Source organism: Podarcis erhardii (assembly GCF_964252035.2).
Source record: "Podarcis erhardii genome assembly, chromosome: 2".
Taxonomy (NCBI): Eukaryota; Metazoa; Chordata; class Lepidosauria; order Squamata; family Lacertidae; genus Podarcis; species Podarcis erhardii.
The window spans coordinates 77332057-77359173 of record NC_138498.1 but is presented as its reverse complement, the minus strand read 5'-3'; the positions used below and the strand labels follow the sequence as shown (position 1 = coordinate 77359173).

Sequence of the window (27117 nt, the reverse complement as noted above, 5' to 3'; positions counted from 1 at the left end):
CCATGCTCTCTTTGGGGAAACTCTATTCCATGTCCCTCCCTCCCAAATTTCAGTCTTCCCCTGCCTAGCAGACAAGTCAGCATTCTATGTCTTGTCCTCATTGGGCAGTTTGGGGGTGATTTCCCCATTCTTTTGTGTGGTCTTTCTCTGTACCTGTACGAACCCTGCTGCTACCACCACCTTGTGTGTAGATGATGCCATTTTGACCAAAGGGTATACACTAGGGCATTGAGTTTATTATTGGTGTGTGAAGGGTAAAAATTAGAACTCACGCTGATGATGTATTTGTGAATTGACATCACTGTTGTGTGTGAAATGCTTGCCCTGTGAACTGATTTAATCTTAAGTATTATCTTCCGTTTCCTTTTGCCCATTATAAAATTTCTGAAGCGGCATAAGCTTTGGCTTCCTTTTCCTTTTCTGATCTCAAGCCTGAGAGAGTTTGAATCCTGAATTTTGAAATTCTAGCTGGTTCAACTAAAGTACATTGGTACCTACCATTCATTGTGTTCTTGTTCTTTGCAGCCAGAGTGGAGCACTCTTTTAATACATGGTTGTTCTTTTAAGCAAACAGAAGCCTGTAGTGACATCTAGCGTCCAAAAGAAATTGTGAATAGCAAATTCATTTTGTATCTTAATGCTTTTGTATCTTAAGTCATACTCTTGAGTAGATCCATTAGTTTCAATGGGCTTAAGTTAGTCATTACTGACCTTTAAAGTATTATCATTCCCAATGTGGAGATGAAAACAAGAACTGATTTTACAGTGATGGCGCCTCCCAAAGCAAGGAAGACAAACATCTAAAAGTTTACTTCTGTTTACAGGTTGCAAGGTGGAATCTATATTTCTGAATGTTGAAGCTGTAAATACGCACAGAGACAAACCACAGGTAGGTGTCTTCTGCTGTCACAAATGTGAATTTGGAACTCTGCAGGAGGAATGGTGGTGGTAATGGAGACTGGTTTAAAGCTGAATAACTGGGAAAAAGAGAAAAAGAAAGAAAAGCAGGGAAAGAGTTAAGCACTTTCTCCTGCCCCAGTTTTCCATTCCTAAAGGATATTGTGGGAATATTGTAGGTGCCTGTGCTTTGATATCTAGCTTCACCCTTGGAGTAGAGGTTTGTACACAACCAAGTGTATTGTATTGTATTGTATTGTATTGTATTTTGTATTATTTTATTATGTTATGTTATGTTATGTTATGTTATGTTATGTTATGTTATGTTATGTTATGTTATGTTATGTTATGTTATGTTATGTTATGTTATGTTATGTTATGTTATGTTATATTATATGACAAAGTATGCTGCTATTCTCTCATATTTAATGCCCTGCAGGCATGTTACCGCAACCTTTGTTGCAACCCCTTCTTCTTTTTCCCACCCTTTTTCCTGCATTATGCCTTATTTAGGCCATCCTGACTATTTTCAAACATTATTGAAGCAGCCTCGTTAATGCCAGATACCCAAATTGTGTGGGTGCTTCTCCATGGCTAGCTGCCTGTCTGGGTGTGATGCAGAGCTCGGACCAATTTTCTTCGTACTTTGGTTTTGTTTGATTTTGACTTTATGCTTTGCTCTTCATTTTAGAAGGAAGCCCCCCACTGAATTCTCTGGCATGCTGAAAGTTGGGATGACTGTACTTAATAAGAGGCTACTAGCTGCGTGGGGAGGTGTCTACATGATTTGCCAATCAAGAGAGCCATCTTGGTTTGAATGGCCTGGGGTGATCATAGGATTGGAAGCTCCCCCCCCCCCACCTAACATGTCATTATTTCTACTAGAGAATTAGCAAACAAATGCCTTAATTATATACCATGAGAAATAGAGGAAGATGTGCTATGTTTGCTCCTTTGTGATGCTAGAAAATGACCAGATCTTCATTATATTCTTATTTTTTGTGATGTAATCACCTTCTGCACATGGTCTCTGACTTATTGGCATCACTTGAGGAGAAATGAAATAGAACAAGAGGTCATGTGCAGTGGCGCATACAACAGTCATTTAATTTGAGCATTCTTTAAAATGAAGCTTGTAGTGGATTTTGGAACTTCAGATAAATGCTCTGCAAAACAAAGGAAATTGTTTTATTCTCTGACAACTCATCATCTTCATGCCTGCTTTACTGGCGTTTCATGGAATCTTCTCTCCTTCATGACAACATTATGACACTCTTTAACTGCACCCAGCTTTCATAATACACCGTATGTCATCTGAGTGAATTTGGCAGCTAATTATACGACTCCACTTCGGAGAAATAACAGTGCCTCAATTGTGACAGTCTGTAGCCTTGCATTCAGGTGATGCTATGGTGAGCAGTGATGCAGAGCAGACAGCAAGCTGTTCAATGAAAGCCCTAAAAACTGCCACAATTAGGAATTGTGCTGCAGTTGTGCTGCCACCCAGTTGTTTGCTTAACTCAAGACAGTATTTTCAGTCATTAAGTCGCTCTGTTGGATCTGAATGCTGTGTGTTTTTAGCAGCTTTAACAGTGTTGCCTTACTCTTTTGATCAAGGAGTGTTTCACGAATGACTCATCCATGGCCACTTGGTTGGTAGGCAGCTGTTAACGGTGTCTATTTAAACTGTGTGTGAATAAAAAGGTGAGAGAGAAGCTTTTATGGACATGCTGAAGCATTTAAGAAACACTCGTTATGTAAAATGTGCAAGTCCTTGAAAGGCTACCATGTGTTTGTTTGTTTGTTTGTTTGTTTGTTTGGGTTGGTTGATGCAGCGGCACAATACCAGCATTCAGTTCTGATCTGGCTTCATGGTGCCTAATTGTGTGAAACTGCAGGAAGAACAGAACCTGGATGAAAACATTAGAATATATTTTTGAGATTTAGGATTGGTTTCTGTCAGCTGCTCAGTGTCTCATAGGTTTAGGTAGCAGGGTCTCTGGCTCATCATAAATGAACATCTTTTGGTTACTTGTAGGTATACTCTTGACAGTGATAAGATTGTCCTTTAGGATTGAGCAGTAACTCTATTTTTAGTGATGTTTCATGGGAGATTTTTTACCATGTTCTTGCCATCATATTCTTGATTATGGTAAAATGATACTGGATATCAAATGAATCAAAACAGCCACTAAGACTTTTTTCCAAGGCTGCTCACAATTTTAGCCAGCCTTGGCTGCCAAATTCCTGTTTTACAATGTTTGGATACTGAAAGTAAGTAGGTATTGTAAGCTGCACAGTTTTGGGTAGCAGGTTTAACGATGTTTTGTCACAATAAGAATACAAGCCGGCCATATACATGTCTTCCAATATTACTAGCCAACCTGTGTACACACACAGGGGTGCAGTTCCCCACTCACATAGTTGGGAGTAAATCCCATAGAACACAGTTCCACCTGTTTCTTACTAAACAGGTATAGGATTGATTGCACATAAAAGCAAGCCCGAGAGTAAAGAACTATGGTAATGCCAGCACGTTCCAGGAACCCTCTTTATTGTGAGTTATTTTGGGGTTAGTCTGAAAGTTTGTTTGGGCCATGGATGAGAGCCAGGAGGCTGAGAGGTGTTGTAGAAGGTGAATATGCTGTCTGTAAATATTTATTAGTAATTTCTGTTAACTGTTTCATATGAGGGTTCCCCCTTTCTGTAGGCTGCTTAAAGGTCTTTTTATATATTCAGGGGTACGGAAGTGCTCTAAAGGAAATGAATAAATAAAATGTGCTGCTTATTTTTTTCCTCTTAGCCTTTCTGGTTATCAGTGGAGAGAAAGGAGAGAGATGTGGAAAGTAGTGACGATATTCATCAGCTGCAGCAGGCAGTTCCTGTGATTAGATACTCATTTGGGCTAGTGAGTGAATAAGAGAGAGAGTGTGCCCTCATCCAGGTGGTGGCCTAGTCCCTCATTTCTCCCGCTCCACTTCCTGCTTCTCAGCCATGTTTGTTGTTTTTCTGTTTTGCATTAATCAGGACTGTTATGGCGAGCACAGGTAGTGTTATCCCAAAGGGAAACTTTTCCTCTTTCTTCTTTAACCACAATTGAAGAGTTCCAAAGCACCCAGGGTGGGTTCAGGCACTGCTAAAGGTAAAGGTAAAGGGACCCCTGACCATTAGGTCCAGTCGTGACCGACTCTGGGGTTGTGGCGCTCATCTCGCTTTACAGGCTGAGGGAGCCGGCGTACAGCTGCTGGGTCATGTGGCCAGCATGACTAAGCTGCTTCTGGCGAACCAGAGCAGCACACGGAAACGCCATTTACCTTCCCGCTGGAGTGGTACCTATTTATCTACTTGCACTTTGACGTGCTTTCGAACTGCTAGGTTGGCAGGAACGGGGACCGAGCAATGGGAGATCACCCCGTCGCGGGGATTCAAACCGCCGACCTTCTGATCAGCAAATCCTAGGCTCTGTGGTTTAACCCACTGCGCCACAAGGGAGGTTGACATGTTGTTGGGCTACAAGTTGCATCATCCCTGACCTGACCGTTGTCTGTCCTGGCTGGGGCTGATGGGATTTGGAGTCCAACAGCCTCTGGAGGGCAGTGCATTGACAACTCCTGCCTTAAAGGTTCTGAGAAGGCAACGGATAGTGTTCTGTTCTTCCGTCGTTTGTTCTGAACCCATTTGTTCGGAGGTTTCTAGTACCTTAAGTTCACAGCATTTTGTGCTCCTGATACATAAATACTGCTGCTGCAGTTGCACTGGCACAACCATGATGCAGTGCTAGCATAGAACCATGATGCTTCAGCAGTGAATTGACTTTAGAGTTCTGTCTTCAGCTGTCTTTAGCTGTTCCTGCTGTGCTGATAAACTTCAGAACGTGAAGGCACAACTTGTGACATTTCAGAAACCTGAAAGGGGCCAATAAAAGGAAATGGTTTCCAGGGCTGAGGGGGCGGAAGAGGAGGCTCGGCTCTAAGGCCCATTAGAGCTTCTTATAAGAACATCAGAAGAGCGTTCTGGATCAGGACAATGGCTCATCTCGTCTAGTATCCTGTTCTCACAGTGGCTGACCTGCGGGAGACCAGCAAGCAGGATTCGATCACTCTCCCCTCCCGTGCTTTCCAACAACTGTCATTCAGAAGCTTTGCTGCTTCTAGTTGTGGAGGCAGAGAATAGCCATCATGGCTAGCCACCATCAATAGTCCTCTCCTCTGTGAAGTTGTCCAATCTTGTCCTTCCTCACAATGAGCAGAAGCATTATAATAATCTGGCTGAGTTTAAAAAAAAAAAAAGCTCATGTACTTATTCTGAGTAACTTAAAGAAGAGAGCAGTCTCTTAATGGTTGCAGGATTTGAGCTAATTTTATGCCAGATACTCAGTTATTGGTAAGTTCTCTATATAATTTGAGGGCTGTAGTTATACCTTCATGACTGAAAGACATGGAAATGTATGCTATCCTAGACAGTAGGAACTACCATATTTTTCAGTCTATAAGACGCCCCCGTGTATAAAACACCCCCTATTTTGGGGGACTCAGGTTTAAGAAAATGAGGGGAGAGGGATCCGTGGATAAGACGTCCCCTAATTTTTGACATTGTTTTTTAGGGAAAAACCCTAGTATTATACATGGAAAAATACAGTAATATACAGGGGCTAATGTCACAATAAATATGACTAAAATGATTCCAGTAGAACCTATGACCAGGGCACATAGGAATGTAGGAAGCTGTGTTATACTGACTCGGCCATTGGTCCATCTAGTTCAGTATTGTCTGTATTCAGTGAGTGACTCTCTCCATGTTTTCAGATAGGAGCTTTTTCTCCAGCTCTGCTTGCAGATGTCAAGAGATGCTCTACCACTGAGCTATGGCCCTTCTCCTGGCACCCAACCCCCTCCCAATTGTTCACTTTTATTTAATGGTATCTGGCTGATAAGACTTGCTTTTTGCAGTATGAATGTGCTATGCATAATGTAATGAATCACAAGCTTTTAAATATAGTTATAAACATAAGCAGTTTCTGTGTGTGTCTTTTGAGGAGAGCTGCCAGCACTTAGCCTGTGGTCCACAGAATTATTAAATGCAGTCTATAAAAAAGGCAATTCCGCTGTCTCTGTTTTTAAAAAAGCTTTATTGCTCTAGATAAGTGACTATATTAGTTAATTTAACAAGCTCGGCTGTTTACTTGTGAAGAAAGCTGACCGGCCATGTTGCATGATAAACATTTTCCTCTGTATTTTTATTATTACACAGAATGTAGACATTTCAAGACCTCCCGAGGAAGCCCTTGTAACTGTCCCTGCTCACCAGTGAAGCCTGTGTCCTGATCAGCTATGAAACGTGTGGTGCTTCTTTTCATCATATTATATTAAAATTATTTCAATTGTTCCAATCACTTTGGAATCATCCACAGATAATACCAGTTTTTGTGTAGCTCGTGGCTTTTAGAAATGAAACAATCAAATCTTATTGTCCCCTACCCCCTGCATTGGAACTAATTGGCTGAGCCATCTGATTACTGGCTTCTCTGATATAACACTTGATCAATTGGTGATTGCTAATTTTAAACCTGATGTTTTATCTCCATTACAGCTTGATCAAACACTCAAACCCTGTTGGGAGATAATATGGGGCAGTTGTCTATTAATGAGTATTTTTATTTTCTCTTGAGTGATTGGATTGTTTTACATAGAGGAGCATAATTAATAGTCTTTCTACAGTTAGTTTCACAGCTAGTGAATAGTATCGGCAATGTAGATAGTCTGCTAATTCATAGAACCATAGAATTCTATGGCTGTTTAATAGTAGCTTGTGGGAAATAGTGTTCTTGCCCCTGACTTTGTGGAAGATGTATTTCTGTGATTTCAAAAAAAGTTCTGCAAAATTTAATCTATTATGGGATTAATTGATTATTTAAAGTTTAATTTGTTCTTCTAATTACTTTGACAGCTAATTTTTAGAAGCTATTTTTAAAATATTGTTAGTTTTAAAAAAAAAAACTACAGGTGGTGTTAAGACTGTTTTAAACACCCATTTAAAAGAGGCCTTTCTCTTTTCGTTCACACGAGAAGGAATGCCTCTTCTAAGAAGTTGCCTGCTATAACAAAGCTAAACGTTATATAAGAACAAAAGAAATATGTTTCTTGCTTCAGGACTCTTTTATTCTGTTCAGATGCAATTTCTGGGAATGGCATGAATTTTAGTCCGCTAATCAATAAGATTCAATCAGTCAACTAAGGTATTTTTAATTGGGTAGAAGCCCTAATTTACAATTTATATGATGAGGACTCGTAGTCGTAATGTCTTTATTTGTTTTCTTTATAAAGTAGAAACATAGAAATATATTTCTTCTACGGTTTGGCAAACGGAGGCAAACTGCTATTGCTTACTCCCGTGAAGTTACTAGACATTACTAATACCAGGGTAAACATGCATTTGGAACACTTCTGGATAGAACCACTGTCAATATGGAGTAAAGAAATGGCACTTGTGGAAAGGAATAATACAAAACTACTCCTTTCCCCGCTGCTGTAGATGGTGCAAAGTTGGGCAGGGGTGTAGCCTGGGGAGAGAGGGTATGTTGCTGAGGAGGAAGAGGAGGAGCCTGAGGAGAGTCTTGAGACCCAGACAGAGAAGCCCTCAGGCGTAAAGTTCCCAACCCCTGACATAAATCTACCTCCTTGGAGATTTGAAAGCAGCGGGCTGAGAAGAAACATTCTAGTGCACACAATAGCATTTGTGCCTCAAGATGATGCTCTAAAATTCCAAAAAGAAAAAGGTGGAGCTTTCCCATATGTGGGCCAGTAAACTGCAATACTTAAAAAAATAAATACAGTGGTACCTCGGGTTACGTACTTAATTTGTTCCAGAGTTCCGTTCTTAACCTGAAACTGTTCTTAACCTGAAGCACCACTTTAGCTAATGGGGCCTCCCACTGCCGCCGCACCACTGGAGCATGATTTCTGTTCTCATCCTGAGGTAAAGTTCTTAACCCGAGGTACTATTTCTGTGTTAGCAGAGTCTGTAACCTGAAGCATATGTAACCTGAAGCATATGTAATCCGAGGTATACCACTGTAAATCATTTCATACTTCCTGCCAGCCAAATAATTCCCAGGGTGATTCACAAAACCAAACCAAAGCAGTGTAGCTGCTGCTAACTTACATACTCTAAATTCTAAGCATCTTGTAAACAGGTTTGGTAGATTAGAAAAAGGTTGTCACTTGAATCCTGCATTGCCACATATAAACAAAACTATTATAGGGGCCAGAGATGTTCCCAGGAACAGCCTCTCCCCCAGCAGAGGCACTTGCTTTGTTCAACCGATTTTCACTAGACTAAGATCATGTTGGGGGTTGGGGCTGGAGAATCAGCTTTGGTGGTGCTGATGGTTACATTGCTTAGATCAGGAGTGGCCAACCCATCAGCTAAGAGATTTGATGGCTTCTTATTTGAAACGTTTTTGGCAATTTCTCTCCCCTCCCTGCTTCAACAGAACAAAGAAAACCAATGGCATCAGCATCACAGGGAATAAATAAAATGAATTTGTGGGAATTTTGAGTGGGGGAAGTGGGACTTTGAGGGAAAACAATCAGTTAAAAGTATATAAAAGAAAATACAAATAGAATGAATTGGGGAAGGAAAGAAATGGGTTGATTTTAGATGGAAAGATAATAAAAGGGATTAATTTCCTTCTTTGGCCTTAGCCCACTTTGCCATGCTTCTCACAGCATTGGGCATGGGTCAGTGCAGCCCTTGGCTGGAAAAGGTTAACCCCCCTGGCTTAAATCCAGGAGTTTTAGTTTTGTAAGATCGATATCATGATTATGGTGATATCTCATGGCAAAGTAAGGGAAAGGAGCACATATCCTTGTGAATCTCTAGCAGGTCTTGCATTTGAGAACGGAAAGAAAAGGTCCTAAATACTGGATTTTTTGTTCTTCTGGACGGGTTAAGACTTATGTATCTATGTATATCTTGGATTCCATTAAGATGTTTAAGTGATGTCAATCTCAAAGGCCAGATGCAAGACCTGTAACACTCTACAGTGCTTTGATTAGGGATCTCATGTCTTTCCTGGATAATAGTCAAGGTCAGGCATAGGCAAACTCGGCCCTCCAGATGTTTTGGGACTACAATTCCCATCATCCCTGACCACTGGTCCTGTTAGCTAGGGATGATGGGAGTTGTAGTTCCAAAACAGCTGGAGGGCCGAGTTTGGGGATACCTGACCCTAGAAGATGGGAGACACTGAACTTTGGCCTGCCTAAGTGGGTGGTATCACTCTCTCCATTTTGTTTTCTTTAACTTAATGGCACCAGCAGGTGGGTGGAAAGATGTTATGATCATGGGAGTTGTAGTACCAAAACATCTGGAGGGCCGAGTTTGCCTATGCCTGGTCAAGGTAATACAGGGAAGAGAGGATCTGGAAGATCAGGCTATGTAGTATGAAACCCTAGCAGATTAAATCAAGAGCCCTTTTGATAAGAATGTGTGTTCTCACCTCACATTTTGTGTTTGAAGAGTATGGATACTACCAACGTCTTCATTCTAAGAGATTTAGTTCATTCTTGTTAACTGAAACCTATCTATTTCACTTAAGGGTAGAATAACAGCTCATTTTTTTTGTAATCTCCGAGGAGGAGAAAAACAACAACAACTGTTATACTGCTAGTGGCTAGCAGGCCTTGCGGAAAACACAGGGGTCATATGAATGTCATCTTCTTACTTCTTTGATCTCTGTTCTGCACCAGGTAGTCAGTTTGTAGAAGTTGATGTGTAGATAAATGGAAAACGTATTAGCAGCAATTTTCTTAAAAGTTGCCACGAACCATGCAAACCTACACTGGAGCAGGTATAATCATTAGGGTGCCTTACACATTTGTGTTTCATACTTCCATTGACGAGTAGGATGACTCATTTCTCCTGCAAAGAGATGAGTTCACTGCTCCCAAATCTGTTACCTGGAAATCTCGCTTTTGGGGAGATGTACCACTTCTGATGGTGGAGAAAAGTTGGTTCAGGTTTTTAGAATAAAATGATGGTGTGCTTGATGGTAGGTAAAGATCATTGGGGCACTCATTAGAGCTCCTTGGGTACATGTCTGTTTGGCTCATTAACAGGACAAAATGTTCATATTGTGCGGAAGAGTTGAGTATCGGATGCAGTTGGACAGGACAAACTTTGAAAACTCCAATAGGAGTTTGAAAATGTGTAAGGAATGTTGGAAGCTGCTGCATATTAGATCAGGCTCTTGGTCCATGTAAGTCCAGTATTGCAGTAGCTCTCTAAGGTCACAGTCAGAGGTATTTTGTATTGCCCATTAGCTGAGATCTCAGGGATTGAACTTGGGATCTTCTGCATACAATGCATGGGATCTACCTTGTCCAATAGCCCTGATCTGGTAACACAAAGCCTATATATAAATGGCTTTTTTTGGCCTGAGCAAAAACTATGTAGGGCGGTTTAACTTGACCTCAAGGATCAGGTAGCAACTTGCATCCAATGGCAGCTGCTAGAATGACTGTAGTCTAGGATAGACTGAGCTTCTAGGATAGAGATTTGCAATTGGCAGCCTTTGAGTCCCTGAAGGGTAATTTCTGGTTGTTCAGACATTCTACTTGTGTGTAAAAACAACTTGCAAGAGGGGAGAAGTGCACTAAGCTTCACCCACTGTTTTCCTCAACACTTGAGTCACCAAGATGTTGCTGGGCTACAACTCCCATCATCCCTGACCACTGGTCCTGCTAGCTAAGGATGATGGGAGTTGTAGTCCAACATCTGGAAACCTAAGGTTGAGAAAACTGATCTAACATGTACAACCTCTTGTATCTGTGGAGGCTTCTTTAAGCAATTTCAAACCTTTATCTTCCTGGGTCCTTAATCATGCTGGAAGCCTCCATGACTGTAGGAGGTTGTCTGCTTCAGATGTTTAACATCCCAACTTATGGAGGGTGATGGAGCCGGAGCTTAGCAATTTGCCTCTGCTTGCTTGTTGTTTTCACATGTCACTGGAATGCCTGAAGACTAGTATGTTGAGTGTTCAATGTGTCATGACATATCTTATCTGTGATGAGAGGTGGTAGTATTACATAGCTTGTTGCCTAATAAAGTTATTGGTTTAAAGGGAAGGAAGAGTATTGTGTATAGGCATTGTAGCTGGGTTCAGACTTGTGACTCTCAAGGATCTCTCCCTCCTGGACTTGTGCATGTGTCATTGCACTGACTGTGATAATGAAAACACTTCATTTGGGTTGTCCAATCAGCTAGCAGCATGTGCTTATGTTGGTAGTTCCCAGTGAACACTGGAAAAAAAACAGACTTATACCTAGGGCTACATGAGGGGCCCAGAGGTCTAAGACCAAGCATTCAAAGTGCAACTAAACCCACATTGGAATCTCTTTGAGTTTCTGATAAGCTGGTTTTCAGAACAATGGAACTGAAGACAGATGCATATTGAGAAATGTATTCCGGAATGATGGAACTTGTTACAACGCTTGAATATATAGAGGAACCAGATAAGACAAAATATTGTGATTTTATCCAACCCAACTCTATGCACATTTTCTGGGAAGCAAGCCTTCACTGATGTTGGTGGGTCTTTTGCTAAAGTAAATGTGCATAGGATTACAGCCTTAATTTCACCATATTTCCATGAACTAGCAAAGGAAAGCCTATAGGTAGTGAGAAGTGTTCAGGAATTGGCCAAAGGGCAAGCATTGTGTTTGAGTGAAGTATATAAAGCTTGCTGTCTTTTCTCTTTTCAGAATGTATGCGTTAGCCGCTCTCGAGAAGAAGCTTTGAGGACTGTACCTAATCATTTGTAGCACCTTTGACCTCCCCTTGCCAGCACCGTCCCAAACTGCTGAAGCAGTGCTAAGGAAACCACTCAGGGACCTGAGAATGAAGGCAGCCTTCAAGGAAACCAAGCAACACAGAAATGCATGCACTCCTCTTCTCGAAGACGGTGTTTCAACTGCCTGGGTCTGGCACAAGGCAAAGTTGGCATTAAAGGTTGAAATGGACCAAGTATTTGTGGAACAGAGAATGAAATTGCTTTTAAATTAATATATGTTGTCTTTATCCTGTTGTTCTTCGACTGTGGATGTTAAAAGTGTGAAATGCTGGTGTCCCTCTTAATGCTGTATCTTAACTTTCTTCTGCAATACTTTCCTAAGCCTTTCTTGCTGTGATTTCCTGTTTTATTCCTATATTATATATAAAATCTTTACTGAACATAGAACAGGTGTTTCTTCAACTGAGGATTCTTCCAACTATTTATTTTAGTATACAACAAAAGGTACCACCAGTCTCCTTGTGAGATATATTAATCCAGTTAATATATCAATTTTAGCAACAAGCAGTGTTGCCCACTTCAGGTCATTGCTTTGCAGTGAAACATTTGATTTTCTTTCTTTTTTTTGGGTAGCTGCACTAGTTTCTAGGTAATTTTACTAAAGGCTCCACATCATTTAATGGAAAGCCAGAATAGGTAATATTTTCCCAGATGCATTCCATCTATCTTGAAATGTTCCAGAACTCCTGGGTTATTATTATTATTTGAAGTATGTGAATAGTTTCCTTTCCACATCATGCACACGGCAAACCTATTTTGTCTGCTTATTAAAAACCGCATATTTTACTTAACTGTTTTCCCTGGTCCTCCTCCCCTTTTTACACCCCCTCAAACTCCAAACCCCAAGCAGAGAAGCCTATGAAAAGGGAGGATTTTTAATTGACACTAATGTAAACATTGCTCCAAGTGGAGCAGATAATAATAACAATAAAACAATTAGCATGGTGCTAGGTGGTTACCAGAGGTGAATGGCAATAACAGTGCAGGGAAGGTATAAGACAAATTACTAGAGAGACCAAATTATTATGAAGCGCTCCTGAGTTATTGGCATTAATGCAAGCTTGTTCTTACCCATCTTCTTGAACCAAAGTCACAGATGAAGTATTACTTGTTTTGGGTTTTTGTTTTTATTATGTATTGGTGATATTTAAGTTAAAATGCATTGGATGGGTAAGATGAAAGCGATCCTTTATTGCATATCTTTTACTTTATTGATGAGAACAGGATTTGCACATTCATAAATAGAAACAATCTTCCGTCCCCCCCAAAAAAGAGGACTCAGGATTCTTTCTTTCCGTGAACCTTAAGCAGCCACATCTTTGCCTCGGTGCATTCCTTGAGTGGAGCTCAAGAGCCTAGTGAAGAACAGGGCCCTCTAGGATTTTCAAGTATTTATATGCAAAGAGGGATACTATGCTATAAGTGAACTTGTGAAATTGGATCAGTCCTGCTTTAGGGTCACAACCCAACAGGGATACGCTCCAGATATATCCTGTTGCAATGAATGGGAGGCATGTGAAAGAAATTCCTGTTAGTGATAAAACTTCATGCATGTTAGGCCAGTTGTGTTTGTTGTACTAAGCCAGCGTGTAGTGTAAATAATCTGTCCATGTGATACAAATCAGCAAGCAGCAGATTAGGTGCCTGTTTGTTCTTGAACTGAAGAAAACTTTGTCCCGTGTGATTTGAATGCTTTTTTGCCTTGCTGTCTGTGCTGGTACCTCATCAAACCTTGCCATGCTGTTAATGTTAAGAGTTCTCTGCAATGGACTATGTAAGCTTTGCCAAGTGGGGACTCGTTTATGTGGCTGGGTGCTATAATATAACATACTGCCGTGTTCTTTATTTCTTTAATAAGGTAGCTTAGCAATATATTCAGCGTTCTGGAGATAAGCCATAAAGCCAACCTTATTTCAGAAACATAAAAAGGACTATGTTAAACTATCAAACACTTCAAAAGCGCTTTAGCTGTACTCCATCCTTTAAGATAATATGCCTTGACATCATAATGTATTTATTCAGGTAGATCACTACTTACTGGAGTAGATGAAAAGGGAGCATTCTGCTGTTGGCCCACAGTACAGTGTCAGCTGGAGAAGGGGATTTTGGGTAATGGCTTAAATCACAGATGATTCGTGTCAACAGCCTAGCCCTAACTTCTCTAGATGTGAGCCACAAGTAATTATTATTATTATTGGCTACTTAGTGGGCTTGATTTCATCCTTGTAAAGTTGAGGATTAATGAGCAGGAAATTGTGCAGGTATAACTTTGGATTTTAAGTGGTAAATGTGATTCCTGTAAGAAAATGTTCTCCTCTGAGTTAGCTAAGCCTGCAAGTTAGCCTTCATTGGCGGGTGTAGCATTTTCTTCTAGCCTTTTCTTAACCAGAAGTATTTGCTTTCTCTCCCCCTCCCCCTTCATATTTCTCAACGTGCTGTAAAACTGTGGCTAAATATTTTATGTATAGTAGATATTTTTATAGGCTACATCTAAATATACTGTGATAACAGTAGTTTCTATTTACAAGATTGTATAACTGAAAAAATCGTTGTGTGCAAGAATAAATTATAAATGTACGTTGATACTTGAAAATGAAAATACTTCGAAGCTCTGGATTCTAATTTAACTTAAAATGTGATCCTAATTCCACAATTTGGAAATGAGCCCCTTTGAAATGAGTTTGCTTGCTTCAAAGTAAATGAGTTTAAAACTGATATGTTAGATGGTTGGTGTGCCACCAGCTTCATCTGGGTTTCTAGTGATCAACTAATCCAGAAGATCTCTTGTATTTGTTGATCCACAGGACTGCTTCATCCTCTACTTTTGAAAGTGTGAAGAGTGTTTCTAAAAATATGGATCTGACAGGTACATTTATCAGAGAGTTGCCATTACTAGCCGTTTCCTTTTAAGTGTACACTTGAATGATAGCTGGTGGCTTTGCTTATGTGAAATTCCTCTCAGTAGGTACAAGAAATGGAAAAGGTTATGAAAATTATTTCCTTTTGTCATAACATGTATAGTCGACCCAAATGATTTTAAATGAGACTAATTTGGATGTGATTGTTAACTCACCTAGTTCTAAGGATATATTTGGCCTTCAATTTAATCTTACATGAGATTTATCCAAGCTAATAAACATTGTTTTAAATTGTGAGGGATGCTAATTGACTTTTCTCTCTCCTGGATTTTTTTTTTTTACACTTAAGGTATGTGCAAACATGGCCAGCTCAAGTGCAACGATGTTCAAACTGAAATCTGTCAGATTGGGTCAAGCATATATTTCAAGTGCTATTGATGAATATTGAGTCATTTCCAGGTTTTTATATTCTACAACAACATTTACATATGCTTTTTGAAGTGTTACTAGCACTTGAGACTAGCAGAAACAGGTGACTGCTTCTTTTAAACACCTACTCCTCCTTCAACCATAATTTATTTACCTCCTGCCATTACTCATAAAACGACTCTTCTTTTAGGCTGCCATTGCCAGCATTTAAATAGCACTGTCATTGTTTCGGGTTGTTTCCTGAAAATGCTGGTTTAATTTGGATCAAAGAGAATCAGAACCTTATTTCTAGCTATCTTTCTACATTTTTTTACATCAAAGAGTGCTATTTATTTAATGTAGTGGTGCAAGTGTAGCACTGTATCCTGGCATGTCCATTTTATAGGGCATAGAACCCACATGGTTTGTAGCCGCTGGGACAAAAGGAAAGCATTAGGACAATCACAAACTCTCTTGTCTTCATGACTGCTGTATGATAATTCTATCAACATGCATCCCTCTCTTTTCTTAAGTCATTGTAGCAGTCTTTGGCCAGAATACATTGTCTTAAATGTATGCTTTTTTAAAATGCCTGTGACTAGGGTAGAGCCCAATAATAATTAGAGCTGACAACAGCAGTTAGGTCCCCCTGCTATGTAACAAATCTATAACTCTCATCACTTTCCCAGCTGACATCACTCATCGCTCTTTCCTCTGCCATCCCTTCTTTTCCATCTTCCTCTGTGTTTGCATCATTCCTTTTAAACTGAATTGCTGAGAGATTTCACTCCACAGAGAATAACCGCTTAACAGATTTTAGCCAGCTGGTTCCACAAAGTCAGGGTTTATAAGATGCTGAGATGATGGATTCTTTTCATTTTTGTTTAGGATGGAGATAATTGCTGTTAGAGAGTAATCTGTTAATTGTTCCTCACAAGTTGGAGGCTTTAAATGCTTAAAGCAGACTGAACTCCACCCTGCTCAGTATTTAAAGCTCTCCTATTTTATCTTAGTCTGAGTCTTTGTTATTGAAAAAATCTAAAAACTTGGAAAATGGTGTGATGGATCCTTTTTTCACCCTATTCCAAACTTATTTTTGAAGGATTGTTTTGTTCTTAACAAAACAACAGAAAATGACCCTTCCTGCTAGTCAGTACTTTTCCTCCTAGGACCAATGGGATGATCCTGGGATCAATTCTGCCCTGCTCACTCTATCTTGTGTAGTCTGCATTAACCACAGACTGGTGGCTAGGAAAGATCTGCCTAGAAGTGTTCTATTTTCCCTGAAAGTTACCAGGCATCTAACACTACAAATTCTTGAATGTTTGTTTGTGTACCTGATGTTGATGATGAGTAATGGGACACTGAGTTGGCAAGTACAAGCCATGCTTTGGTAACGTGGCACAAATAATTCATTTTAAAAATGTAAAGTAATATAATTTAATGTAATTAAGGTATGTCAGTAGCTGGATTAAACTATGTGCCCCAAACCCAGTAAAGGGTTGGCTCTCATGTTCCCACTTCCCATTCTCCTGTGTGGCCAGCTTTCAGTTTCAAATACAGTGGTGCCTCGCAAGACGAAATTAATCCTTGTCTTGCGAAGCACGGCTATTAGCAGCTTAGCGGCTATTAATGGCTTAGCGGCTTAGCAGCTTTAAGAAAAAGGAAAAAAACTCGCAAGGACTCGCAAGACGTTTCGTCTTGCGAAGCAAGCCCATAGGGAAATTCGTCTTGCGGAACGACTCAAAAAACGGAAAACTCTTTCGTCTAGCGAGTTTTTCGTCTTGCGAGGCATTCGTCTTGCGGGGCACCACTGTAATGTTGATGTGTCAAATTGTCTTGTTTAACCAGGTAGTTTTGCAGACATCACCAGCTGCTGTCTTGTAATTCATAGTATTATTGTATTTCTTTTCTCAGCTGATCAAGGAATTTTCAGTTTCCTTTGCCATCCTATGATGTTTGGAAATAAGCTGACAAAGTAGTGCAGGAATGGGGAAAGTTAGGCCTGGGTGGGAGGCAAAACTATCCCTGGACTTTCTAGTCCAGACCTCCTACTGGCCCTTCTTTGCACATGCTGTGTTTTTGTCTGATTAGACTGTGTTCTTGTAGCCTAATGCCTCTTGATTGTCTGCATGAAGAATAGAAAGTGTGTGTGTGTGTGTCTCTGTGTGTAGAAACTAGCCTGATTTACAAAAGTTAAATTGAGTTGCCTCTCTGCCCCTTCCAACACTCGCATGCACCCCCAAGAAGGGTGTGTGGCCCTTGAGCTGAAAAAGATTCCTGATTTCTGATGGCAGTATAAATAAAGAACTAGTTTAAATGTTACAGAAGGCAGTTGGCAATTTTCTGTAATGCTTCTGTAATGTTAGTCAGTGTTAAATCAGATGGAGGGAAATCAATTATGGAATAAATAATAAAACCTACATTCCATAGGAAATACCTTAGTTAATACAGTTTTACTTTTACTTGTAGCTCTAGGAAGTGGCCTAATATGTCCACAGGTATATTCTGAATTTATGGAAGATTTAGAAATTGCTCTTACGAAGGAAGTTGCCTGAGGAGAATTCAGTTTATATCAGGCCAGTGTTGAGCCCAGAGTCATTTTTAAACTTCTTAATTTCATGAAATATCTGGATAATCACCCAGAGTCCTAGCTGGCAAATCTCGTGTAGACTACCGTGACAGACCTATATTTAATTTAGTATTACCTCAGTGTTAAAAAAGTAGTTTACAAATACATAGTGGTATTTGTAGCTGTGGAAACTTGTGCTTTTGCCTATAAAAACAAACTCCTAGGAAGTATTGTACTGCCTGACTCTTTAGCCAAAGTGTCTGCTCTTGATGCCTAGAGAATAAATATTTTTAGTAACCTATGAAACCTGGCACATGGGAAAGATACGTCTTGCAGCAAGCTGGACTTAACAAATCATGTGAGTTTCAACAAGAGTAAGGCTAGATTTGTAGCTATCAAAACAAAGAGTTTCCGCAGTAGGGATATTTCAAGTTGCAAGTGGTGCGCTTCTGCCTTGAAGCATAACCCAACTTTCAAGAAGCAAAAATATTAAAGCTAAAGATTCTGTGTATCTTAAAACGAATCATGAATGTTTAAAAATGCTGTCATGTGTCCCTGAGAGAGCATCCCAGGGGACCATAGCCTTTCTAATGGATACCAGAGCTCTAATGTTGGTGCCTCCAAAGCCTAGGGCTGAACCAATGCCAGAACACTGTTGGCATTAGAGCTAAAAAGAGAGTGTTGCTCTGGCATCGACACCCTGAGGATTAATTCCAAGGGGTATCCATTTTAGGCCTCAGGGGAAGCCATTGCAGGGAAGGCAATATTTATGGTAGTGGAGTGGGGGAAGTAGGAATACTTGGAGGATATTCTTGCTAGCCTGGAGGGGCCCTAGCTACCAAGTCAGTGGTGGCTCGTGCTTAAAAGAGCCTGCTTTGTGGGTTAGTGTCCAGGTCATTAGCTTTCAGAGGGTAAAATAGGAAGGGTAGCGTTTCAGATAATAGATGTATTTTTATTTAGCCTTCTAAGTTTTTCAACAATCCATAATCAATACATCGGTTTGACAGCATTCCTTCCCTGTTACCCCACATCCCACCCACCCCACAGTTTCAACATGCTGTACATGTTGTAGGGTGCCTAGCCTAAAAATCTGTTATCTGGATCAAGATACAAGGTAGCAATGATTAGTTATCACATACTGTGTATTTAAATACTCCTACGGGAACTAGCCTTCATCTTCTCAAGCGTGCTGAGGCTTGACTAGATCTATATTGGCTGGCAACGAGACCAAAGTTAGACCCAAACCACACAGGTCTTTAACGGCAGGTTCTTTGAAATGAGACCTGCCCACCATCCTTCATTAAAGGTGTGTTGCCCGGTCTCATGCATGCCCAACTGCATTCTACCTCACTTGTGTGCCCAATACAGATTGATACCTGGAAAAATAAATGACAAGATGGCACCTCCTCCCCCACTTACACAACTAAGTTGAGAGTTCTATTTGTCTTCCAACACTGAGGACAGGACAGCATCCTCAAAGGGGGCGGGGGACTAAATGGCACTCATACACGCAGCTTTGTTCTCTAGCACTTCACTTCCTCACTCACTGAGTTGCAGATAGGGGGCCTGTGGTAGCTGTAGTCTAATAAGGAAAGGCCCACATGTTTTTAAATTAAAAAAATACTACTTTCACTGTCTTTTAGATGGGGCTTCATCCATGAACAGCAAAGCAAGAACAACTTAAAAGGCTGTAAACCTGCTGGACTGAGGGCCTGAGAAGCACCATAATCAATTGATGCCACTTTTTATTAATTAAAAATAGCAATATTTGAAGCTCAGAATCAACTCAAATTATTTAGTTTCATGGACGTTAAAAACTGCCTAGCCATTTCACTTTATTTGAAGGGTAGTACCCTTCAATAACCTCTTTTACCTCTTGAGCAAAATATACAGCATATACATAATTCCCCCCCCCCCCAAACGGATAACTACATTCAAGTAACCACGTACACAATTTACATTTTCCCTACTGCAGAGGAAGTCATTTACATATGATTCACAAGGATACTTAAACTCAACCATGCACAATGAAGCTACCGCCAGAATGAGGACAATTAGTCGCTATTGAGTGTTGTTCGGAATGAAAGGAAAGAGACGATGGTATCCTTTGATCACATTTCACATGGAGTGCTCGAAAACTTCCATTACAGCAGTACCTGAAAGTTCCTCTGTGCTGATAAACTATTTCTCTAAAATGCGTTCAAATTTAGGGTTGGTAAAAGAGAACCCAGCAAATGCAGATTGATCCATAGAGTCTATTAAGTTTTTGTCACTGTATGATAGCCGTGGCTTCTCACTCAAAAATTCTCTGTCAAAATTGCTGTAGTCACTTGCTGATTTCTGTACAGAAGAGAAGAAAAGGACCGAAAGAAAGAAAGAAAAAAATTAGTCAAAGTGACTTCAATCCATCTTGCCCTTGCTCAGTAGGAGTCCCATTTCATTTTAACAAGCTCAGACAAACAACTGCAGTATGAGTTTGGTTGGCTGCACTGCTCCAGCAAGTAATAAGTAGGAATTTATCACACATCAGGTGGAGATTGTTTTATCAAGCAATCACCTGTAATGTCTAGTAATACTTGAATCCAGAAAGTCATGCATATCTGCCATCTAGCCATAATTTGCTACCAGTAAGAAATAGGATCAACCACATATTGAGGGCAGAGCACAAATCAGCATACACAAGGTTCCAGCTTCAATTCCAGATACCTTCCAGACCCAAATCCTTCCCTTTACCTTAAAAAAAAACCCTGCACTGATTTACTTAAAACTGAAAAGAAATCACTTTTAAAAATATAACAGTGAGCAGCATTACCCATAGGGGAAGGGCCACTGCTTGGCACAACAAGTAAATATTGTTTATTGTTATATTTTTAAATATTGTGTTCTCTGTTTGGTTATGTGGTATAATTGTCGAAAACTTAATAAAAAAAAAATTGGGGAAAAAACAACAGATAAAAGCATCACAGTTTTACACTTGGCTAGATTCAAAAGGATACCTACCACTTTGGGTTTGAAGGGCGGTTCCACTTCCCTCTTCTCAAGTGCTGTCCAATTAATTGCTTTGAAGAAAGAATGATCTCTGATGTTTCCAGTTATTCCCAGTCGTCTTGTTGGATCCCTTTCAAACAACTACAAAATATAATGCGCATCCAGCTTCAGTTACTTGGCCTGCAGATCACATTTCTGATGGAAACTATGACGTTAGCTGCTGTTCAGAAAAATAAGACGCTGGACTCAATGGAATTGATCTAGGGCAGCCATTGTGGCCAGTTCTAGTCACTATTGCTGGCAGCTGCAAAAGCTGCTTTGGATGGGGAGAAGGGGTGGTATGTATGCCATATGACTGCCCAGTTGTTGTGTATACCAGTGTTTCCCAACCGGTGTTCCGCGGCACACTAGTGTGCCGCGAGACGTTGCCTGGTGTGCCGTGGGAGGGAGGCGGGCGAGTCGTTATAGCGTGTTTGTTTTCTGGAAGAAGGGCAGCAGGGAGCATGAGCCTGTCCCCCCCCCCCGGGGGTAGAGAGGGGTGTGTGCATGTGCGGGGTGGGGGGGGAGGTGCGTTGAGGGAAGGCAGGCTCCGCTTGCATGCTGCCTTCAGGAAAGGGCGAGCCTGGCGCCTCGGCTTCCTTGGCGTGGAAATCACGGCCGAGGTGTCGAGGCGGATGATCGCTCCGCTGGCTTCCCGGGGGTTGCTTGGCGCCGCAGCCTTCCAGCAGTTTCAGGGTTGTTTTTCCTCCAGAGCTTGGAAACATCCTCCCCTTTCCTCGGCTCTCTCTCTCCCCCCGCCGCCCCCCGCCGCCCCCCGCCTCTCCCCGCACCCCGCGCCGACAGCAACGGCTGGAGCCCGTCGCAATTAGCATGTTGCCAAGGAACCACTCTCCTTAGCAGACCTTCAGCCTCACCGCCCCCCCTCCCGGCCGCCTTCTCGCCCCAATCTCAATTCGCATCCGAGAACCAGGAAGGAGAAGGAGGAAACACACCCAGGATTGGCCTCCTGTGTTAGAAGCCTGGCAGCCGGTTCAGCTTCTCCGGCTTGGGCGCAGTAAAGATGGGGGAAGAGGCAAGCAAAGGCTTCGGTTGACGCTCCTGAGCCGAGTCCGGGTCACAGTCTGGAGCAGGAGCCTCTGGCTTTGCAGAGACACTCGGTGCAAGTTGCGTGGAGGGAGCAGGTCAGTTTCACAACTCGGCAGAGGAAGCCAAGGACTGCCAGGGGGAAGGGGACCCTGTTCTTGAATCATGCTTTAGGGAGGCGGTGTGTGGATCTGGCGAGCAGAACCCCCAGGAAGTAGTGGCAGAGAGGGCTAGCCTGCTGCCTTGGGCAATGCATCCCATATGGCGTTATTTCTGCTTGAAATTTGCTCCTAATCCCTTTTCTCAGGGGCTATATGCCCCCCCCCGCGCCATACACACACCTAGTTGTGAACAGCAGGTTGCTTCAACCCAGAGACCTGAGTTCATTCCTGGGAATAAAGTTCTGTTTTAAATCAATGGGATGCCTGCTGGCTATCTTCCCTGACCTCGTGCCCTCCAGACGTTTTGAGACTACTACAACACTCGCCAGCTGCCGCCAGCCCAAAAGTTGTTCTCCAAAATATCTGGAGAACACCAGGTTGGAAAGGCTAGAGTTGGGATGCTAGATAGAGTCCAGGAAGCAGTAGGAAGAAAGTTTTCAGGAATGGGGAGAAAGAAGACCTGTAACTTAGCACAGCATGTATGCATTATGCGTTTGAGTGCTTCATAGCCTTCTGCGCAGAGCAGCTTACAGAAAGAATAAAAGTCATATAACAACGAAAACAGAAAGAACTATGAAAAATAACAACAATGCATTAAAAAAAAAAAAAACAGCAGAGGAAGATGCCGGTGCCACACAAAACTGGCAGCTCTAAAGGCCTTTTAACCTGGCCCCAAACAGATATCAAATTTGGTGCCAGCCAAGACCTGCGCATCTCTTCAACTGTGGGGGACCCAGGTCAGAGCTTCTGAGGATTGTCTTAATACGTGGGCAGTTTTGTGCCTTGTATGCCAATAAAGTATTTTATAATTTTTCATATTTCTGTTTACTTACTATTTCATAATAATTATAAAATACTTTCTTTGTGTTTATTTGATTCCTATTAAAGAGAGTTACTTTATATATAGTCAATATAGGCACAGAGTTAATTTTTTAAACATTTTCTAATGGTGGTGTGCCTTGAGATTTTTTTCATGAAACAAGTGTGCCTTTGCCCAAAAAAGGTTGGGAAACACTGGTGTATACAACATAATCTGCAACAAGGGGGCATATTATCACTAGGCTGCATGTGACAATGCAACAAGACCCTCCAGTCCTGTAGCTGGTTATATAATTACTGATTATTTCACAAAAATCTTTGCCTGGAATGCAGGGCACTTAAGATCTATTACTAGCTTAAGATATTCTCCAGGCCCCTTTCCATCTTCCCAAACAGAAAAATGATTCAGCCTTAACAAGTGTATACCTTCTCTAGTATATCCTTAGATTCCTTGGTAATCCAGCGAGGGTAGTGAGGTGTGTCCACACGGATTGACTCAAATAACTCATCCTCATCATCACCATGGAAAGGGGATTGTCCAATAAGCATCTCATACAGCAAGACTCCAAACGACCACCAGTCCACAGAAAACGTGTATTTTAGGCCTTGCAGAATCTGTTGTCGATACAAGAAAACAACAATGTAAAATGCAATGGGAAGCTTTCCTAACTCCTCAAGAGTTGTACAAATCAGGATTTCGGCTTTTCACAATTTAAAGCAATTTTTCTCTCTCAGTCCTTTTATCACATTCTCAGTCCTTTTATCAGCATGAATCACCTTTGATTCATTGGCTGCATTGGGACTCAACGTTAAACTATTTACTTTTGAGTTTACCTCTGACAGGGAATGAGATGTGGGCTGTCATGTTTTTGCCCACCATGTTGTGGCAAATAGTAACATCCAATTGGGTTGAACAAGTTTACCTGTACTGAACATTCTGGCCTGAACCCATAATACGTACCACTATTTCAACTGTGGTACAAACCGTGAGCTTGAAGAACCTAGGAATAAATAAAGTCAGCATATAGATGGCTCAGGTGTAATTTTCTACCCAGGGTATGGTCATTCCCTCTCATACTGGGTTCCCTAAGCAATGTCTAACTAGGCTTTATTTAGAGCAGGGGTGGGAAATCTGTGAACTTCCAGATGTTGGATTCCATCTCCCATCAGCCCCAACCAGTCTGGCCAATGGTCAGGGATAATAGGAATTCAGTAATATCAGGAGGATCAAAGATTAGCAACCCCTTCCTTAGGAGATAACATGAAACACTATTTATTAATTATAATATTCAGTAAGCCCACAACTTACATGTGGGTTATGTTCCATGCGCCTAAATCCAAAATCATGTATAGTCAAAACATTCTGGGTGCAATGGCGGATGAGATAGCCAGTCTTTCCCCCCAGATGCCAACCCCCTTAAAAAAAATTAATAATAATATTTGCCAAGTGTGTAAAGTTGAATGCACACAAGTTAATTGTGGACTTAATGAATTCTAAATGGCTATTTCAAGAGCTGGTATGTTACACATGTATGTTCCTTACTTCAGGCGCTATGTAGTCTGGAGTACCGCAGAAAGTTGTCGCCTTGTTCTCACCAAACACATTCTCTTTGCACATCCCAAAATCAGCAATTTTGATGTGACCTTCTTTATCAAGCATCACATTGTCTAGTTTGAGGTCTCTGTGTGAAAAAAATAAAACTAATCAGCACAACCATTCAAATTGGACAAAAGCACCCCAATGACTTAGCAATTTCATCCACTTAAAGATATTTGCTTTCAACCTCATAGGATACTTTCAGCATTAATAAATACTTAATGGCATGTCTGCCAGAGTGGAGAAGATACTGAAGTTGGCAGATAAGTAAACAAACAATTTTCCCAATTTTTTTAAAATGAAAACTAAGGCAGAAGAAGGGCTCCAATGCTAACTCCATGTCAAAAGCATGAATTAAAACAAATCCATGAGAAAATGAAAATTGAGGCTTTTGAGGTGGAGGCACTATGTAGAATCCTTAATGTGTCTACCCTGGGGCACAATGAAATTTTGCATTGGCAACAAAGGCCTTCACTTCTAAATGATTCAACAAGTTGTGTTATTTATCACGTTTCCATCCAACACAGAAATACTGAGTTTTAGTCACATATTTTTTGTTTGCCTATGGTGCATAAACCATTTGTTTTAATTTACACAGATCCATTATCAAGCCACATTAAGAATAGTTCATTGCATTGTGCAATTAATTATAGCTTTCACCGGAGGGGTAAATGCTGCAAAAGAGTCAACAAGCAAAGCTCCAGCTATAGTCTGGGTTCTATCCTACAGACATGTGTTCATCATTTGCACTCTGGTCTTAGACAGCAGCCATAAGAACCAGTTGCCAATAAACTTAAAGCACACTTCCAAAAAACTTACTGCCAAGAAGCCAGTAGCAGAGAATTAAGGATGCATGCAATCAACAAAAACTTTCAAAAGTTTAAAATACTGCATCTTAATGAAGCTTGATAATTCCGTACTGAAATATGTACAGGAGGGTGGAAGAAATGGTATTTCCCTACCCACTTTTGACAACTTTTCCTTTTTAGAATGGCTGCAACATCCAGTCAATTCATTGCTGAGATTAATTAAAAGCTTTCTGATTAGTTAAAAAGGTGCTCTCATTAATTGAGCAATGCTTTATTTTGATAAGTACTTATTTTTAATAAAAGTGCCAGGCATTATCCTTGAAAATACATTCTCAAATAGGGTAGAGCAGCTTTTCTAAAATGTTGCCTGGTGCAACACACACACAAACACAGGCATGTACATATGCCTAACACATCTAAAAACAATGTGCTTCCCCCCTTTAAACTGTTTTATTCATGTGCAAGTTTATATCCAGCAATTAACTCTGCAACAGCCCCAATCTCTAGCAGTTTGCATTTAACATTGTACTAAAGCGAAAGGCTGCCAATAGCTGTTACTGGCCAGTAATGATATCATGAAAGCCCGTGTTTCATATGACATCAAGAAATTCTTTCCTTGTTGGCAGCTGAATTCCCAAGAGCAGCAACCATTGCCAAGGCACAGTCAACTGCCATTTCTCAGCATGAAAAATTTAGACAAAGCTTCTGTAGAAGCAGACAATACAGCTCTATTTAAGTTCAAGTTAGCAGCCCTCCCACTCACAGGACTGATACTTGTAGATTAAAAAAAAACTTCTTTCATATTATTTGCATAACTACTTCATTCTGTAAAACAGGACATTAACAAATAGCTAACTTGCAGTTTCAGAAAATGTTGCTAAATATAAAATGCTGCAGAGTAGCTTTCAAACCAACTCTTAGATGAAAGCTAATAGTGCGGCTTATGAAACTGTAGCCCGCTTAGTACAGTCTTCAGATCTGGTGAACATGGCCGAGATTTCAAAACGAGGCATCACTTGAAGATGTCAGCCAAGCCTGAGACTTGTTGGCATCAGTCTGTCTACAAGTAACGTTATCGTATGAACTGTGTCATCAAAGAACATTTCTGCATTTTATAGATAGGGAAAAGACACCGGTAACATAGACAGATGTGAATTCTCTCTGCCTCTCATGAACAGTCACCCACTGAGGATGCTGTCTCCCCTTTCCAGGATTGTATCCTGGATTAATTACTATCAATCTCCTTTGGCACTAGAAGGAAGACAAAATATCTCAGTCTTGTGTCTAAGTGCTTGGCAATCAAGAATGTGAAACAAAGGGTCTTTTGTCTAATGTAAATAACATTTCTTTATTCTTGTTGCCAAGGAGAAAAACACAAGGAAACAATTCTATATTGGCCTCAAGTGCTTGCTGAATTGCTTCTTTTCAACACATTTGGAATAAAATCAGATTTTTAATAGGGAACAGTTCCTTGTAAAACACTCTGCTTGTCGGTTAATGACAGAATCCACCGATTCAGGACGTAACTGTTGCAATGTTTTACAAGGCTTACCAAGGTCAATCAGCACTCACCTATAAATAATGCCTTTGCTATGAAGAAATTGTAGGCCACACAGTATTTCAGCTCCATAAAACCTGAAACACAGTAAAAACACTTTAAATGGAGGGATTAATTTAAATAAAGTAGGGGCCTACTGATGATGTAGTACTTCATTTTTTTTTGGTTACTTTTTCAGAAACCTCTCACTTTTCCCCTAGCCACTAAATGCTGGAGAGTTTGTCTAACACCCTAGGGTACAGCTTAAGTTGGAAAAGGCTATTCCTAAGTCAGCTCCTTCCACAAGTATACTTCTTGGAAATCTAATTGTTCCCTTTAATAGGGACAGTTTTGGCAAAACTGAGCAAGGCAACGGTGCCGTAAAGCTAAGCACTTGTGGAGGTGCAACAATCTGTGATATGAGTAGAACACTTGCTGTTACGTTGCATAGGTGCAGAAGCTAAAAGCACATACCATCTTAAACAGAAGGGCAGTTTTAGAATCGGGCACACAAACCTTGCCACAACATTATGTTA

General features: G+C 40.8%; 2 protein-coding genes across 5 annotated transcripts in view; one reads left to right on the top strand and one right to left on the bottom strand.

The window, feature by feature from the left end:
• The window catches only part of PFKFB4 (6-phosphofructo-2-kinase/fructose-2,6-biphosphatase 4), a 68654-nt gene extending 53750 nt beyond the window's left edge, over nucleotides 1-14904 (top strand). For 2 of the 3 annotated variants that reach the window (XM_081848334.1, XM_081848332.1), the window contains exons 13-15: nucleotides 825-889; nucleotides 6148-6234; nucleotides 11661-14904. In XM_081848334.1, coding sequence (XP_081704460.1) covers nucleotides 825-889; nucleotides 6148-6207 — 125 coding nt within the window. In that variant the 3' untranslated portion in view covers nucleotides 6208-6234; nucleotides 11661-14904. The remainder of the gene's footprint in view (nucleotides 1-824; nucleotides 890-6147; nucleotides 6235-11660) is intronic. The other variant, XM_081848333.1, reaches the window with a different exon arrangement.
• A 4063-nt stretch (nucleotides 14905-18967) lies between these two features.
• PRKCD (protein kinase C delta) overlaps nucleotides 18968-27117 on the bottom strand; it is a 58078-nt gene continuing 49928 nt past the window's right edge. For both annotated transcript variants that reach the window (XM_081848051.1, XM_081848052.1), the window contains exons 14-18: nucleotides 26617-26679; nucleotides 24182-24320; nucleotides 23065-23253; nucleotides 20588-20716; nucleotides 18968-19927 (exon numbers count right to left, since the gene is read on the bottom strand). In XM_081848051.1, the coding sequence (XP_081704177.1) occupies nucleotides 19769-19927; nucleotides 20588-20716; nucleotides 23065-23253; nucleotides 24182-24320; nucleotides 26617-26679 (679 nt within the window). In that variant the 3' untranslated portion in view covers nucleotides 18968-19768. The remainder of the gene's footprint in view (nucleotides 19928-20587; nucleotides 20717-23064; nucleotides 23254-24181; nucleotides 24321-26616; nucleotides 26680-27117) is intronic.